Source organism: Artemia sp. Qi Xiang Cuo, chromosome 12 (genome assembly GCF_049724085.1).
Source record: "Artemia sp. Qi Xiang Cuo chromosome 12, ASM4972408v1, whole genome shotgun sequence".
Classification (NCBI taxonomy): Eukaryota; Metazoa; Arthropoda; class Branchiopoda; order Anostraca; family Artemiidae; genus Artemia; species Artemia sp. Qi Xiang Cuo.
The window spans coordinates 27,076,575-27,095,498 of record NC_142805.1 but is presented as its reverse complement, the minus strand read 5'-3'; the positions used below and the strand labels follow the sequence as shown (position 1 = coordinate 27,095,498).

At 36.8% G+C, this 18,924-nt stretch overlaps 1 protein-coding gene across 1 annotated transcript in view; it reads right to left on the bottom strand.

Moving 5' to 3' along the window:
• Positions 1-18,924, bottom strand: part of nkd (NKD inhibitor of WNT signaling pathway naked cuticle) — a 78,589-nt gene that overhangs the window by 23,744 nt on the left and 35,921 nt on the right. Inside the window, exons 5-6 of the mRNA XM_089097866.1 lie at positions 13,606-14,003; positions 2,696-2,875 (exon numbers count right to left, since the gene is read on the bottom strand). Of these exons, the coding sequence (XP_088953992.1) occupies positions 2,696-2,875; positions 13,606-14,003 (578 nt within the window). The remainder of the gene's footprint in view (positions 1-2,695; positions 2,876-13,605; positions 14,004-18,924) is intronic.

The window sequence follows — 18,924 nt, the reverse complement described above, 5'->3', positions numbered from 1 at the left end:
TGTTTGGGAGTAACTGTGGGGGGGGCCGGTTGGCGGGGGGGGCGCTTGGGGGACCGTTGAGGACCAGGGGAGGGCCTTTGGGACCCCGTTGGGCCTTGGGGAGCTCGAGGGGCCTTGGGGGGGGCCCGGGGATGGCCTGGGGCGGGCGGGGGGGGCCGGGGGGGGGGCGGGGGGCTAGGGGGGCGGGGGGGGGCCGTGGGCGCCCCGGGGGGGGGCCTTTGGGGTCCGGGTGCCCTTTGGGGATCCGGGTGCCCTTTGAGGACCAGAGGAGGGTCTTTGAGGGTCTGAGGAGGGCGTTTGGGGGGGGGGGGCTGGGGCTCTGGGAGCTTGGGGGACCTTTGAGGACAGGGGACTTCCTTCGGGGTTGGGGTAGGAGGATTGGGACCCTTTGGGGTTGGGTTAGAGGACCTCACAACACTGTTCAAATGAAACTTGTGTATTATAACGACCACACTCAAAACCTCCTCCAAAATCTCTTCAAAAATCTTCTTTTAAAATGTCTCTATCTGTTTCGCCGAAATAGTTCCATAACCTGTCTAAAACGGTTTCGCCCAAATAATCCCTAAACGCAAATTCAGCGTGTTCCTTTGTTATTGGCATCTCTGTGCTAATGCATTTCAAATTAATATGAAACCTTCTCGCGCGCTAAAACAATTCATCGCTAAGATGTTTCTTGCCTAATTGTTTCCATGGCCGTGGGTTATTAATATCCTTTGGAGTTCGACCAGTAGAACTGTTCCCGAGGCAAAGACATTAATGATTTTGGATCTATTCCTGGAGAAATGTTTCTAGGCGAAAATTTTTAAAGTCTGACAGATGATGTCATTGATTGATTGATCTGTCAAGAAAGGGAAAATTAATTTGTTGTTTCTAAGGGGAATTATTGATTCACGATAGGTGAATTGAGGTCGACAGCACAGGTGTTCTGACTCGTGACAGCACCACGTGGTTTATGGTTTTCCAAGTGAGAAAGTTCCTGTTTTTTCATTCTCACTGAGAAAACCATAAAACAGACATGAATTGCTGTTGACATACATAAATGTGACAATGTTCCTGTTTTTTCAAATTCTCACTGACAAAAACAATTAAACATCCATGAAAAACATCAAATAAATCGACCCACACACATAACCATCCAAGAAAACATACATAAAATTGAAAAAATTCCTGTTTTTTCAAATTCTCATTGACAAAAAAAACATAAACCACGTGGTTCTCGTGCCAATATATGGTGTTAAAAAAAAGTTGTAGGTGGCAGCAGGGGTGCGTGACACGAGTATAAGATAGCTCTCTACTTGTTTATGATGATTGTGATCATTTTACAGTGATTATGATGCTTTTAGGGATTTCCACGTTAGTCTAGCGTGAAACTTGTTTAAGTGTAGGACGGTATTTTTAACGTAACATAACTTTACCACTCAGCACAGAAAATTACGAATGTAGTGGGAAATCCAGTCAACCCTTTATATTTAAATCCAAAACAATACGCCAAGAAAGTATCCCATTTTTTTTTATACATGGATAAAACTGAACCTCAGCTGTGAAATAAAAGCAAGGTTGTCGTCTTGCGCTGAAACATCGAATTCATAGGAGTAAAAAAAAATAACATACCAAAAACTTAAGCAGAGAACATAAGCTTTAGGGATTTTCAACCGTTCCATACAGTAAACTTTATTATCCTCAAGACTAACGACACACGACTATTGTTGACACCACATATGGCAGGAAGGGTGTCACCCTTCTTCTTTCCTCTATCTTAAAAATTGGCGAATCCTACGAAGACGTTGTATAAATCTGAAAAATGCTTGGACGTGGTGCACAAGATCTCCCCTCCCCCCTAGTCCCTGGGTGCACATTTGGTGTTAATTACCAAGAAAAAGGGTACTAGTGCATTAGATGGTCACTTCTATATACTAATAACAGACGAACCCGCCAGACTGGTTATTTCAAGAGACCGCTATTAAGAAATGGAATGCAGAGTAGTTTTCACTGCGTTTACGATATTTAAACTGTTGTTTTTTTAAGGTTTAGGGGGAGGGAAGGTACCTAGGTTATGTTAGGTTACATATTTAATATATGGTATGCTATACCCCCACCCCCTAATGTGCAAATATATAGCCCAAATTTGTTTCTAAACTATTATATATTCATCCTATTTTATTTTATTTAATTATCATTAACCAAACTTGAATATTTTTTTTAATTTAAAGAAAAAAAACCACCTCCTCCCCTCTCAGTAACGACAAATTTTAAATTCAAAATACATTTAATTTTAACTTTAGACGTCACCTACTCTTTTTGTTATTAAATAGCAGCCGAACTGGACACACTTCAAGTAACCATATACTACCAAAAACTTTCCAATAAAAGAAAAAAATTTGCCATTCCCGTGGAAAAGGGTGTCCTCCCCCAACAGGAAGCCCTTTATACGGTGGCTATTTCTTACCATACCTCTAAACTCTTCCGGATGGTGACCCTACGTGTCTCCTATAAAAACAAATCATAATAATAAAATAATTCAAAATAAACTAATTTTGAATTTTTGATTTTTTTTTTCAAGTTATTCAATTTTGAATAACTTGAATTTTTAGAAGTGACCATCTAATGCACCAGTACCGAAAAAAGTTGCGATAATTTTGGTTGTTGTTTCAAAATATCAGGATTAATAGAAAATAAAAATATAAGAAAAGCACACCTGGATCTTGTGTGGTAGGCATGCTTCGTATGTCGTCTTAAAGGTTCATATCGACTATGAAAGTCTTCAAGGTCATCAGCTTCCACAATATGAGCGTAGTATCGTCTCTCTTCCCCATTATTTAGAAGTCTCTCTTCGTCATAGCGACGATTGTAATGTCCACAGTCTGGATAACGACGCCTGTAAAATAGTAAAAAAGAGATAATGAAAATGCTTCAATAGAAAAAAAATATGGTAAATCCTGATTGCGATAGTGAAAGCAAACTAGATTTTTTTTTTCAAACCCATTTATTCTTTAATTCTAATATTTAGTGCAGAGTTAAAATCATGAGGTAAAATTTAGGTACTTGTGCACTATCTGGTACCCACCGCTATAACTGTATCAAGGAAACCAGACACGAAACCAGCCACGAAACCAGCCAAACGGGTATTTGTAATAGAGAAATGGAATGCAAAGGGTGGTTTTCATTGGGTTTGCAATATTTAAACTGTTGTTTTTTGGGGTTTAGGGGGGTGGAGGTACCTAGGTTAGGTTACGCATTTAATATATGCTATGCTTTACCCTCCCCCCCTAATATGCAAATATATAGCCCAAATTTATTTCTAAACTATTATATATTCATCCTATTTTTTTTTAAAGCATGAACCAGACTTGACTTCTTTTGTGGGTACCATATTATGCACAAGTAAAAAAGATAGGGTACTTAGGCTAGGTTACGTATTTAATATATGTTATGCTTTACCCCCCCCCCCCTCCCTATTGTGCAAATATATAGCCCAAATTTGTTTCTAAACTATTATAGATTCATCCTTTTTTTTATTAGCATTAACCAAACTTGACTTCTTTTGTGGGTACCATATTATGCACAAGTACTACAATTTATTGATCATGGTGCCGGTAAAAGACTTTTGAGAGCTTTATGAATTCTTGTATTTTCTGCAGGCCAATTATGGGTTTTCCAGTTTCTATTCCTGTTTTGTTGGGTCGATTTTGTGTTTTCAGTAAAGAGCTAATTTTTGCGAATTCTAATAACGTAGGGAATTATCACGAGCCAGCTTATTTGAAATGTTTTCAAAAACATGTTGCATAAACTGCGAAGCGGTAATTTTTATTCATTTTGAGTTTCGACTTGCTCTTAACTTTTATCAGAAAAACTTCATTTTTAAGATTAATTTTCGGCAAGGAGGCCAAATTCGTTTCAGTAGGAGCAGGCCAAAACTCCCCTGTTTAACCGCATGCATTGGGGCTTTGAACTCCTTTAATATTGTGTGTGTGTGTCTGCTTTCGATACATTTATAGGCTTGTTGCACTGAATACATTATCAAATGACTGATTAAAAACACATTGACAGCAGGGGCATAATTTGCTATAGCGCAGGGGGGCAACTCCTCCCCCAGACCCCAGTTTGTCTCCCCCCACCCAGATAAAATTTAATTTCTTCAAAAATCTTGTAAAAACTAAGATAACCCTGCATAATTCAAGCATCCACAGAAACAAGTCATTTTTAGTGTATCTTTGCCTTTATGGTAGGCCTACTATATGGCTCATTTATCAGTTTTCATTGTCATTTCACTTGATTTGGGAAAATTGGGTCCAACTTTGCCCCCCCCCAAGACGTAGAGGAAATTACGCCATTCCTTGACAGATGTACCAACAAGATTAAAAAAAAATCAAAATGGGGGGGGGGGGGGTTGAGGGTTAAAAAGAACCTTAAAAAATTCAAAAATTGGGTTTTTTTGCATTTTTGCTACGTTTTTACGAGTCAGACGAAAATTTCGAGGCGGTTATTTAAAACCCTTAACCCCCCCCCCTGGATACAGCCTTGGTTGAGAATGATATAAAATCAATAAAAAAAATGAAAATTTATTAAATAGGTAGAGTTGATGACTATATTAACACATTCTTGAACCGAAGTTTGCGTTGCTTTGAATGAGGCGCGTCCAAAGGGATGGGAAAGCGTTGGGCCTATAGATACATGTGTATTTTAAAGCCCATAAAGCTGTATACAAAAACAAAACAGACTGATATAATTAAAGAAAAACGTTATATGCCTTTCGAAAAAAAATACTTATTACCACTATGTATCTAGAAGACTATTAAATAAAAAAACGAGGTTTTTTTTCAGTTGAAAAGGAAGGAGCAACATTACAACTTAAAACGAACAGAAATTATTTCGTATGACGGGGGATGCCTCCTCCTCTACTCCTCGCTCGGTACGCTGAAGTTTTTAGTACTTTAAAAAGGCTTCGTTTCCCACTTCAACGGCCCTTGTGTTTCAGCAGTCGTTCAAAAGAATTGGAAAAAAGTCGAACTTTAGTGTAAAGAGTAATAATTTTGGTTCGTTTAAGTTTTAATGCTACTCTTTACTTTCAGTTGAAAAAACCTGTTTTCTTTTATTTAATTTCTGATGGTTTTTCAACTCATACCGGGGAGTCCCTCCCTACGTGGAAAATACCCCACCCAAAAAAAACCGTATATATCCTAATAGAAAATACTATATGTAAACAACGGGCGAATTGCATAGCTTACAGCTCTTCCCCCAGGGGCTGCAGGGGGCCATGCCATTTCCATAGGCAGTTATTAAACTTTTCGACTATGTTGAACAAAATGGCTATCTCAAAATTTTGATCTGACGTCTTCGGGGTAAAAAGGGGTGAGGGAAGGGGCTAGTTGACCTCAAATCTTTTTGGACACTTAAAAAGGACACTAGAACTTTTAATTTACGCTTGAAAGAGCCCTCTGCAGATCTCCAAGACCACTAAAACACATCGGTGATCTTTCTTCCGGGAAACAACGAAAAATACTAAACTTTTTCATAGGAGCTTGAAACCTCTTAAGTAGTGTTCTTTTATATACTGAATCTGATGGTGTGATTTTCATTAAGATCGCTAGACTTTTGGAGAATGTTTCCCCTCTTTGTTTACAATCAGGCAAATTTTCTCAGGCTCGCAGCTTTTGATGGGTAACATAAAACTTAATAAACTTATATATTTGGAATCAGCATAAAAGCCAATTCCTTTGCTGTATTAATTGCTATCAAATTCCTCTTTTAGAATTTCAGTTACTGTTGGGACGAATGGTTCCCTACTTACAGTTCGTTACCACGAACTATTTGATAATTTCAGAATTCCCAGTAACAGCTCATCATTACACACCATTAAACAAACTTCCCCTTAAAATTACAAGTCAGGTCAACAAGAAAGAAATAGGTCTACCCCAATCCATCTCCCAAAATGCCGCATAGAGGACAAGTTCGCAGTCTGTTTGAAAAATGAAAAACCCTCCAATTTGTTATTAGTGGTAAAGTAATATTGTAAGAAAAACCCTCTGACCGAAAATCTCAAGAACTTATGATTACACAGTTTCTAATGTTTTCTTTAAAATTCACTCATTTTACCCTCCCCCCCTCCCGTAACAAATTTCTATACCTCCTTGGAAAACGCCTTTACGCTTCGCAGGGTAGAAAACCCAGCTCTAATTATAGGAGGATCATCACTTTATTGTGATTTTTAATCTAAAAAAATTACCCCAATTTCCTCTAAATTCCATTCCATTTCCGCCAGCCTCTTACTAGCACAAAATTGCCAGTATAGGACCCGATCTATTAAGTCAATTTCCAATTTCCTTATAAAGATAAAAAGATGTCCCTTTTTATTGGCTTAGAGCATATTACAAATATGTACTTTATTCAAGAATTAATCGAACTTCGGCGAACGGCCATTAGTGTCTCAATTATAACGAAGTAGGCTATAGATCAAAATCAAATCTGCTAAGTGACGTGAAACATTTAAAACAGCAAACTCGTGTTTTTCTTTAAGAAAAAATGTGCCGTTCTGGTACTGAAGAGAGGGGGGGGCTCCAAAGTCTCTTGCATCAAGTTTGATTTAGCCTTTACTGTTGTTTTCGCGCTCAAACAGCAAACACCGCCTCTGTTGTTTACTAGTGCAGATACGATTTTTTGATTCGCCCTATTGGTTTCTCATGATCGGAAGTGTCGTAAATGGTATTTAACTAAAAGAAGACATTTAAGCAGTGGGCCTCGTCCCTATCTGCGAAATCGTATATTTTATTTCAAATTTCTAGACACTTCTTATTAAAATTATCAAATATATTGTTTTCATTAATATAGCCACCCCTCCCCCAAAAAAGAAAATCCGGTAAAGAGCATTTCAACACTCTTTACTAGAAGGTTGGAGCAGTTGGCATAACTCACAGACACGCACGCTTTGTTTTTTCGGGAAAAAAACTAACAAAATGAAAAAGGGCAATTATATGGACAACACAAAAAGATTGCAAAAACCTCAAGATGTCGGGGAGAGCGCAAGCCCGATCCCCCTCCCTACAACCGTACCTGAGGAAACATAATAATTACCAAAAAGCTAAAGTTTGCAACAATTGGTATTCGAAAAAAAATATAGATGCGTTTTTTTTAATAAGTACTATAAAAATTCTTACACAAAATCTTCTTTTACTATTTTGCACATTGAATTTTTCTAAGATCTATTTTGCATTGTGACTCATAATAATTAAATCTGTAAGACTTACTATAATATTATTTGCAATATAATATTGCATAAATAGATATCACAGTATTAAAATACAATATTAATATATATACTACAGCACTACAGCAAATTATATTTGAAATAATTACAGCCAAAAGACATTTTTTAATATTTTGACCCCCCGACCTCCTAAAAAATTTCTATTTTTAAACTTTCGAATCATCTATTTTGCTTAGAATGTAAAGCCAGTTTGATCATTTCCGCTACGAATTAAGACGGTTTGATGTTTTTTTTTTGTTTTTTTTTTTTATGAGATAATACTCCTTACATGATTAAGAACTTTGCCTACAATTCCTTTTTAAATTGATGAAGTGAGTTTTATCATAAAGAGAGGGTCGGGGGGAGGGGTTAGTCAAAATCTGAAAACAGGCGAATCAAAGAAAAATATGGGGAAATCGGAAGAATTTTATTATTTCTTAAGTGTTCAGACACAAAAAAAATCTTGAATTTGTCAATATACCTTCAAACGAAAACAGAGGAGATAAAGAGGAAAATTTTGTCTTGGGTCACAAAAAAAAATCTTTATAGGAAGGTCACAAAGAAACAGAGAATTTATTTATGAAAATATTATGCCTCAAAAACTTTTCCCCGTTTTTAGTAACCGAAACTATTGCAAGGCCTAACTATCAGGCTATTTGATGTATATTGTTTTTTTCTTCTTCTTTGTTTTGTGTGTGTGTTGAGTCTTTGAAAAATTGAAATGCGTTACATTGAAAATACTTTTCTTCTCTTTTTTTTAGTATTTGTGCCATTTGTTTTCCCTGTTTTTTTCCTGGCCATAGCCTTAGGGGATTCTATGTTGAAGTGTTTTGTCGTAAATTTGTTGGTTGAATAGATTGATTGATTGATTGATATGCATGGTTTTGAAAAGGTAGGATTATTTACCCTCCAGAAATAAGTACACTTTAAAACGGAAGTAGGTTTTTTTTTTCTCTTTCTAGGGCGATATGTGTTTGCATAAAACCTATCAAACTTTTACAAAATTCCTGAACTCACTTGAGCCCCATCGTATTGTTTTTACTCAAAGGGCAAGTTGTAAGAGTGGAAACTTGCTTTAATATCGAAAAAACACCACCATCATCCAGCCTTTGGCGGTTCTTGTTATTGGGGATGTTCTTTTGCTCTAAAATCTTACATCTTTCTGCAAAAATTTCCGTTCTTTTGTTCATATTTGTTTAAAGATCTTACAGCTCACTGATGATAGCAAAAAGTGTGGAAGAACGCCATTTTTCTGCCACATGGAACAGTTATGAGAGAACTTTGATGATATACTCATCATTGTTCTTAGACCGCTGATCAGAGCAGAATGATGAAAGGTGTTTGCAAACGAATGGCATAAAAAGTAAGATTTTAGTTCTAAGATTTCACTTTTAAGCGTTCTTTGTCAAAAGATATAAGAATTTAGCACAATGATGAGTAATCTTATTCTTTTTCACACTTCGTAACTGTGCTTTTCCAGAAACTGAGATCAGACACTTATTACCACCCTAATTTTACCAATGATACTAATTTAAACAAATTTTACCCTATTCTTACACTGAAAAAGATCAAGAAATGCCAAAAGCTAGATGGCGCTGATGTTTATGTTGCCGCTGGCACCAGTTGTAAGTTGCCCAGACTCTTTGGTTCTTAATATGGATTGCAGCTTCAAAAAGTAAGGGTTAACTAGGGCCACATGGGGGAGGGAAGATTAAAGTGGGGCCACCTGGGATGGGAGGAAACGCTGAAGCTTTAAATGGAGTGGAGGCTGAACATGTGCACCTTTGGCGTCGCTTAGGGCTGCAACGAGCCTTTAGTTAAGGAGTAATAATGTCAAGGCGGAATGCCTCCTATCTCCTATTTACCCATGTATATAATCTTAAGGGGACTCCCCCCCCCCCCTAATGTGTCGTTGTACTTGTGAACATCTCTGCTTTGAACGGTAGGTAAATGATTTTTTTGCTTAAAGTGTATAAAAAGTGATTTTCTTTTTACCGCAACTTTGTCATTTCCGAATTTTATTTGCTATTAAATATACTTTAAATCCAATCATGTATGCATGTCAAGTTCAATAAACCTAAATACAGGCTGCAGATAAAAATTAAATTGAACTGAAAAATTAGGCCTTCTTTTAATAATGTGGCAAATTCTAGACCACAAAATTCAATTTTAGAACCGTTTTTCTAACTAAAGCCGATAAAACCATTTATCATGACATTATTTTTAGTTTATGGTGCCTTTTTTTTTACAGCTTTAACTGCAGATTACATTACATGAATCTGCGGATTCAATATCGTCTGCAATGTAAATAAAACAGGTAGCCTAAGTAAGTTAATACTTACAATTTTATTTCCAGGCATATTTAAACAGATCGTTTTTAAAAACCAAAAAAGGCACTTGATTATTTGCCTTCCTTGGATCATTTTACACAAACTCCGGTAGTAACCCTGAAGTAGCTACCATTTTCGACAAGCCAAATTATTATTAAAGGGTAGACACACAAATTTATTCTGCGGAGTTGTTACAAGAGGACTTGAAATCCAACTTAATCAAATGTTCAGTTAGGGGAAAACCCTAGTCAGGTAAAAACCAATGTCCTACATTCCAAAACAATATAAAATATTGTGTTTTGTTCTTCCAGGTTCTATAAAAAAAAATCAAATTATATCCACTCTTGGGAATGACGGGGTAGGAAGCGAATTCCTTCTCCAAAAGTGACGGGTAGTCTCAAATACCAGGCGGCCTCTTGGTGCTCTTGACTTCGGTTTCTCTTAACGAGGAGCAGGGCCACATCGACTAGGTGGGGGACCCGATTGGAACATCGGGACCCGGTGCGGGATTCTATATATTAATTTTTTAAGCAAAATTCAAATCCAGCATATATATATATATATATATATATATATATTACATTTCCAGCCTCCCCCCAGCCCATCCAACCACTCCTCCCTCTGCCCATCAACTCACTCCTCCCCCTGCCCATCAACTCACTCCCCCCCCAGCTTCCTCCTCCTTCCACTCACCCCCCCCCCAAAAAAAAACCTTATAAACAACTAATAAAAACAATAAACAACTAATTCCCCCACAAATACTCATTTAATCTATTTTTAAACGGAGGAAGATGCTCAGCCGCTCTAACACTCAGAGGAAGTGAATTCCATACAGAAGGACCAAGATACTTTAGAGTAAAACCTGATCTCACACTATTTTTAAGCTCCACAACGAAATTATCACAGCTTCTCGTATTGTAATCCTGAAAATCACTGTTGAAACGGTAGAATTCCTTAAAAATTTGCGGGACTAGATTATTCAAACAATTATAAACAACTATCGCGGCTTGGTAGTCTCTTATCTGCCCAACGTTAAGCAGCCTTAGAGATTTAAAACATGTACTGATGTCTTTCACATTGTGTATATGTGTCTCACAATATTTCTTCCTAGAGATCTGTTGGGTTACGACTGATCTATTAATTTAAAACAATGTGAAAGGTATCCTTTAACATCTCCATTTGGGTCTAAACAGTACATTTGACCATATGAATATGGTTCAAAATCACCTTTAGCGGTTTGTGATGCATGTGCCACGTAAATTTTTGGTTTGATAATTGCTTACATTGAATGAAGCTAAATCAAAACATGGGTTCAAGTTTCGTATGTATTTGTGGAACTCTTTAGAAAGCAAATGATGTCCTAAAACAGGCCAAACAAATTCATTTGGAAATTGTTGATGCAGGAATGCAGTTCAACCAAGCAGGCAGCAGCCCCCAAGTAAATCATCTTTGTTGGCTATATTTCCTGTGGTATAATGGAGGACTCTACAGTGAATACATACAGAGTTGAAGGACCCCAATGCCTTGTAAATAACACTTGCGTACTTTAAGGCATATTTGTAGGTTTTTACTTGGTTTTGTGCCACAATTTGTTGGCATCGAAGATTGTGATGGGGCTGTTCTTCTAACATCATATTTTTTTCGGTACTTGTGTACATAATGGTACACACTCAAGAAGTGAAGTTAGGTCAATCCTAATGAAATATACCAAAATGTGATGAAAATATAATACTTTAGAAACAAATTTGGGATATATATTTGCACATTGGGGGGGGGGAGGGGGTAAATTATAGGGGGCCTACATGCAAAAAGTGTTAGCTACAATTATTCTGTATATTATGAAGTAAGAATTTTGAGTCATTCAGACTTTCTATCAATCACCGTCAACGCTTGACTCAAGCGTCAAACAGGCTCCTAGATGGTCAATCATGCTTTAATCAATTGATTGACGGAAGCTTTTGATCAAAATGATTGACCGCCTAGGGTGTCACTTACATACGTCTCTTTATCAGTTTTGTTGTCAAGAAACTACCTTTGGTTACGTCAGTAATTCCCAGCCAATCACTATCTAAAAAGAGTCCCGAGACATAATCTGAAGCGCCAGTAAGCCTCGATGTTTCCGATTATCACCAGAGTATGCACTGTTTTCTTCTGCATGTCTATGCCTAAAGGCAAGAAAGTATTTCTCATTATAAAATTTTTATATAGTCAAGTTTCATTAACAGATGGCAATTTTTTTATTCTGGTATATATACTCTGTTTTGTCTAATGGCTTACTTGAAAGTTATAGGATTTTTTTTTCTTTAAAGGGGACTTAGAATTGTGTTCGGGGGAAGGGGACAAAACATGTTTCTCTGTTCCTCACAAGAGTAGTCGATACAGCCTTTTTCTTTCTGATGTGTTTCAGCTCACAGATTATTTTGCTAGTATATTTACATTGTACGGGTGTTTGTTTGTCATGTGTCTTAAAACGGATACTCTCTTCTTTATATAATCATTAATCAATTGATAATGGAATTATCTTGCCGACGTAGAGTCGGGAAAAGACATAGCAGCCGCCCACAGAAATTCAGGCGGCAAAGCAATTTCCTCTGGAATTGTTTATTTTAGCGTAGAATTTTATTTGACATTTCATTTGTTTATTGACTTTTCTTTCGGGTGATGAAGCCGACTTTATCAGCAACATTCCGATAATTGCAATTGTGGAGGACATTCTAGTCATAAAAGAACAGATTATAAACAATCCGTTTTCATCACTTAAAAGGCCAATCTTTTACGCGTACAGATTAGCAGTCGAGAGCCATGTTCACACGCTTGAACTTAATTTGTAGCCGTCATCACTCTGGACCAATCAGAGTTGCTTGTAAAAGGGGAAGAAAAACATCACCACTCTCCATTTCTCTTTCTTTCTTTTCTTCCTTTTCTCAATAGAACAATATTGGATGTTGTTACCTTTTTTGGAGGGCCAGGGATTCATTTTTGCTTTAATTTGAAGAAATTAAAGAAGAAAAGTTTCTTAAAAGCCAGTCTCCATTTGGAAGATTCTGCAAATCTGCACCACCAATCTGCAAATTTTATTTCAAAGGAGACTTCTTTTCCGGCTCCGTATTGGCAGTTTGCAGATACTACAACCTTCGACGTTGCTTTTTCTACAAGATGGCAGAATCTGCCAAATGAAGACTGGCTTTAAGCTCCGTTCACACGTGCGCTTTAGCTAGACCTTAATTTTAAGCCATCATCACTTTGGAGCAATAAGGGCTGCATACATAAGAGGAAGCAAATTACCGCTACTCTCTCTTTCTTTTTTCTTTCTCTTCTAAATAGAACAGCACCGGGAGGTTTTTTTTTTGAGGGCTAGGAAGGATTCATTTTTATTTGAAAAAATTAAAGCAAAAAAGTTTCTTAAGCTCTGTTCACAAGTGTGCTTAGCTAGACATTAATTTCAAGCCACCATCACTTTGGACTAATAAGGGCTGCGTCTATAAGGGGAATCAAATTATGATTAGTAGATAATGATTATGTCTACACATTGACGATTGCCAAACAATGTGAATTTTACTTTAGTCGAAACATATAAAAAGGGACTCTAGAAAATCTTTAAGAATTAGTCCATTTTTATGAAAATGTAAACTCAGCTCAGCCTATCATCATAAAATTCAAATTTAGGACCGTAGCCCGTGAGAAATTACAAGTTTAATTGTTTTTTTTTTGTAATTAAATTAATTTTATCTAAAATTTGATTTTACTTAAATATCTGTTTTCCTCATATTTTTCTGTAAATAAATGGGGGATAGATGATTAAAAGGGACGTGGAGTCTGGTAGAGAGAATTCTACATTACAGTATACAATGCAAAAACATAACTTGGGGAGAGGGCAGTCTGTCGCTTCCCACGCCCAGGGCCAGTGTTATTCATTTGCATAACAACGGAGGTAGGTATGGGATAAAAGCCAAGAATAACCTTGGCCTGGGGACTTGTTGGCCATGCCGTGTACGATACTGGATGCGTACGATACATTATTAGTTAGCTACTCACCGTATTCTGCACTGAGCTTTACAACATCCGTGACTTGGCAACAAGGGCTCGACTTCACAGCAGTCTCCATGGCATCTTTTTAGAACAGGCTCGTTAACTGTATTTTTACATTTCATTGGAAACACAGGACTCCTCACATTTAGCTCCTTTTCTGTTTCGGCCTTTTCCCTTAAATCACTTAGAATATTAACATCTTTTTTTCTTGTCGGCAAATCGGAAGGAGTTTTGAAACTCCCCCTAACATTCACCTCCTTTTCAACATTGCCAGCTTTTTCCGTCTCGCTAGATTTTTCGGGGGAGACTGTTAACTTGACGCGTATGGTTTTTGAGCCACTAGGAGCCAGCTTAACAGATGAGCCAACAGCATCGTAAATGGTTTTGACCAGACCTGCCACGTCCTAAAAAAAATATCATAAGAAACTACCTAAAAGGTGAACACACAGAACTTGACTTTTATAGTCTATGTCATTACTATACCTATATAGACTTAGACCTAAAACAAAGGTATCAAAGGAATACGCAGATCAAATTTACGCTCTGAAGCAGGGACTTACGCAGGGAGGGATCTTGGGGCTTGATCCACTTCGAACATTGGCGCCCATCAGCTGAATTTTAGGGGGGGGGGGGTGGCATAGCCGGTCTAATCGGCAATTCCAATTCTGTATAATAGAAATCTCAAAACAAAATATAAAATATAAGGCAGCATCATTGAGCCAGGGGGGCTGGATCCCCCCCTATGCCTCCCCATATGGGCGCCCATGCCTCCGAAATCCCAAGTTCTTCTGAATTGCTTAGCACCACTTGTTGAAATTATCAAATAATTTGTTTGTTCCTGGTTATCTTTTTATTCTTTTTCGACCTAAATGCAAAAATGCTAAGTTAGAGCGCTATAGCTTTAAAAGGGTGGTCTGTAGTTCCAAAATTTTGCAAAAAAAAAAAAATGCTATTTTATCTACATAATAACATAAATTTTAAATTCGAAATATTTATTTTTTTTTATTATGCTATGTTATGTTTGTTTTTATTGCTCAAAAAACATTTACGTAATTAGAAATTTGTCAGGGAATCCCCATTATAAAGATATTTCCTAATGCATACTATTTCTAACTATCACAGCAGAAATACGTATAACGTGTAATATATGTCTGCTGTGCTAACTATAAACTTTTAAACTAATATCAGGAATCCTCAGAAAAATTTTATTTTTCACGGGGAATGTTTTTTTTCGGGGGGGGGGGATTTTAGTGGAATATCCTATAGGAGATTTTACACGGGTAGGGGAAGAGATTTCCTGGTATGATTTGAAGAACGTTAAGGAATTAAATAAACAAAAAATATGTCAACTGAAAGTAAGGAGCAACATTAAAACTTAAAACGAACAGAAATTATACCATGCATGAGGGGAGGGGTGTCTCTTCCTCAGCGCTCGCTATTTACGCTAAAGCATGACTTTTTGTCGCAATTCGTTCAAGACTGCTGAAACCCAAGGGCCGTTAAATTTGAATGAGAAGCATTTTTAAAGAACTTTAAGTCTTTAGAGTAAAGAGCGAGGGATTTAGGGGGGAAATCACCCCTTGTATACAGAAAAATTTATGTTCGTGTTAATGTTGCTCCTTACTTTCAGTTGAAAGACTTTTTTATTTATTACACACAAAAAAACTACACAAAACAAGGAAATCACTAACAAAAAACGAAATTTCAAAGCGAAAAATACCTAGCCTGACACATTCAAATATGCGATTGTCTTAAAGCAACTTTTCGTTATTTAACAAAAAAAAAATTTTAAACTAACATCACAAAAAAAAACAGGTCTGAACGGAATTCATAATTTTATTTTTAATTATCGCCAATGCAGAAAAACACAATCGATTCACTCCCAAAACCTTCCTCCAAAGATTCGACATGGTCCCAAGTTCTATCCTAAATATAATATAAATTGTATCTTGCATGACTATGTATGTGAAGGCTGGATGGCACTTTGACGGGGAAAAGATTTATGTGAATGGGACGTTAAAAGCATCAAAGGCGGTAGAGTCCAGGTGTTAACGAATGGCTTAACCCGTAACAAATGCGCCTCGGAATCCCATCCAACAAACAGAGAATACTGAATTGAATTCAAGCCTGAATGTCTCATCCAAAGAATAATCTTGTTTGCAAAAAAGGAGGGTAAAGGAGAATCGTCAAGCAATTCTGCCTTTGAAAACACATTTCTGTAAGGGTCAAATGGAATATAAAACCGGTGAAACAAACACATTAATATTTTAATCATAAGATGGGTACTTATGTGTTATCCTTATGAAACATACCAAAATATGGCGAAAATATAATACTTTAGTAACAAAATTATGGAAAATACAACAAAGAATTATGGAAAGCTGGCCGCCCAAAACTCATATCAGATACCTAGCCTAACCACCTCTACATATGAAATGTTTAATTAAAATATATCTGCAAAGTAGTTTCGGTACTGGTGCATTGTACGAGCACCGCGAAGAAGTCAAGTTTGGTTAATGCAAATGAAGTAAACTAAGATGAAAAAATAATAGTTTAGAAACAAAATTGGGCTATATGTTTGCACATTAGGGGGTGGGGGTGTTGGATAAAGCATAGCATATATCAAATACGTAACCTAACCTAGATACCCTTTTCCGCCCTAAATCCCCCCAAAAAATCGTTTAAATATTGTAACTCACTGAGAAACAACGGCTTTGCAATCATTTATCAATAGCGGTCTTTTGTATATAGCCCGTTTGACGGGTTTCGTGACTGGTTTCCTTGATACAGTTTATAGTGGTGGGCCCGCATAATGCACTAGTACCGTAGTTTATCTTACTCAAGCTGATTATCTCCAAGTGGACACATAAAACCGGTTTACTGCAGATCAAGAACAGTGTGGTCGCTTTAACACGTAAGCACCATAATATGTATGCAGCGTAGGTTCTTTTGGGGCCACGCCCTCATCCTTGGAATTTCGATTTTCAAGTTTTTACCTCAATTTGCTTTTCGTATTCCCATGTACGCACCTAGGCAAACTACATCTCCATTACTATCCCTTGGATTGCAGAGCCTGAATCAAAGACAAACACGCATGAGGGATAGTCCGTCGGGCCAGCAACCCCACTGAGACCTCAAGATTCGTTATATACTTTCCAACATTAATTGCATAATTCAACTTTTTTTTTTCGAACATCTCTTGAGATACATTCATCAAATATGGCACAAACCAAATGGGGGGAAGGGTCTTTTTGTAAATTATCTTCTCCCTAAAATATCGATATTCTTATGATTAATCCTACAGTTTCATAGGCCTATATGTTGCATACAATTTCGCATATTTTCGGTCCTTTCAAAGCTATGCCTCCATTCAAAACAAATTCGTATGTATTCGTATACAAATTCGTTACCTGAGTTAAAGAAGTTAGTCATTTCTGATTTACTAATTTTCGTAGTTGTGTACAACTTTGTGAATCTGATCCTGTATCTTCTGATTCTGACCTAGCTTAGGTTTTGGATCCACATCTTCAACCTCCCACCTCCCCCTCCTCGCAAGATATTGATAAGTCAATGCCTACACGAAGAGTCTCACTATTGAAACTCAAGGTTAGTTGATACCTTTTACACTTAGAAGAGCATAAATTCAACAAAGCAGATGATATAATTAATAGTTTGACTCAACTTAAGCTATGCTGTAAAAAGCACTATCAGGGGAGAAGAGGTTGAAAAACTCCAAATAATCAAACAAATAGAAAGTCCAGCCAGCAGTTTTTTCGAAATTCCAGGGGTGCAAGCCCAGTGCCGATTCCTTCTCCACACACATGCCTGGTATACACGATAGTTTGAATGCCAGGAGCGTATCTGAACACATGCACCCCCCCCCGTCTAACTGACTGACACATTTTAGGGACTATTTTACCTCCAACCCAGCACCGATCCAGGAAAACATCAGTTATCTTCCAAGATTCTGTCTGCACACACCTTGTCCCATATTATGAGTGCTTTTTCCTCTCCAGGTACACATACGTGCGCTCAGTCCTAAGAGGTTTCCAGAGGTTTGAGGTTTACAGAAGGTTGTCCTAAGAGGTTTGTAGACGCAGCAAATCCTTACGAATCTTTTTCTACAAAGTTCCACATTCTCTGTATTTTTACATGTAGGTTTCAAATTTCCTTAGAGGTGGATATACATAAACTTCTATATGGATTGCCCTCCCCCTCTAGAAACAGGCATGAAGCTACTTATCGTTTGCCCAAAATGTTTTCCCATTCATATATTTAGACATTTTAAGAAAATCTAGCATGTTTTTCATTTTGTTTTGAAAAAATGTCAAGGTGTCTCAAAGGTTTTAATCAAATTTTAATATAAAACTTTACAACCATGGAACTTCTTTTACCTTTACAAACTTTCTTTTCTGAATTAAAAGCTGTTCAACACCAATGGAAGTTAGAGAGCCCTCAGAATTCTATGGAATTTCAAGTCGGAAACATCAAAGCCGACTCTTTAATTTATCACCTGGGCTTTATGGGATTTTCAAAAGCTCTGAACAGTCTTTGTTTTTGTTACTTCCCGGCTTTTGATCTTCGAAAACACCGCTTTTTCAAGTGTAAATTTCTGAAGAATTCACTTATATATAAAGAGGAGTTTTAATTTGCTCCTTTAAATTTTAAATGACCAAACAAAAGGCCCCCCAAAAATTTGGATTCACAATTGGCAAATAAATCCATAAAGGGTAAGTTCTTTTTAAAAACATTTTTTTCCTCTTTCCTCAATTCTTTTTTTTGTAACCAGCAACGAGAAATATATTCTTCCCCATTTCCTTTACCTTAGTCTATTTTGGCGAATATTTTCTCAAACCTCTAGGCAAAAACTCAGGTGAACTTTTTTCAAATATGCAAAATACCTATTAAGACTCCCTCCATGGACATGTAACACGCACCTCATCAACAAGTGTATACTAGCAGACCCTACATTAGCCATTGAAAAACAAATAACACGTTTTAATAATAAATTAAATAACCATCCATGGAAAAAAAATTGTGCTACAATAGTAAATGTACTTACCGTAATATTGTTTTCTGTTTTATTGTGTTCTGTTCTAATATTTTACCGTATATAGTTTTCTTGAAGCTTGTGTAAATAAAAGTGTGTAGAAGTTTGTACCTCAGTTCTGTTTTCATAGAAGTTTACTTTTCTTTCTTTTTCTTTGTATACTCCGTCGCTTCTGTTTGTATTGATGGGGGAAAAAAATAATAAAAAAATAATATATATATATATATATATATATAGGCTATATATATATATATAATTTGCAGCATCAGGCCCAT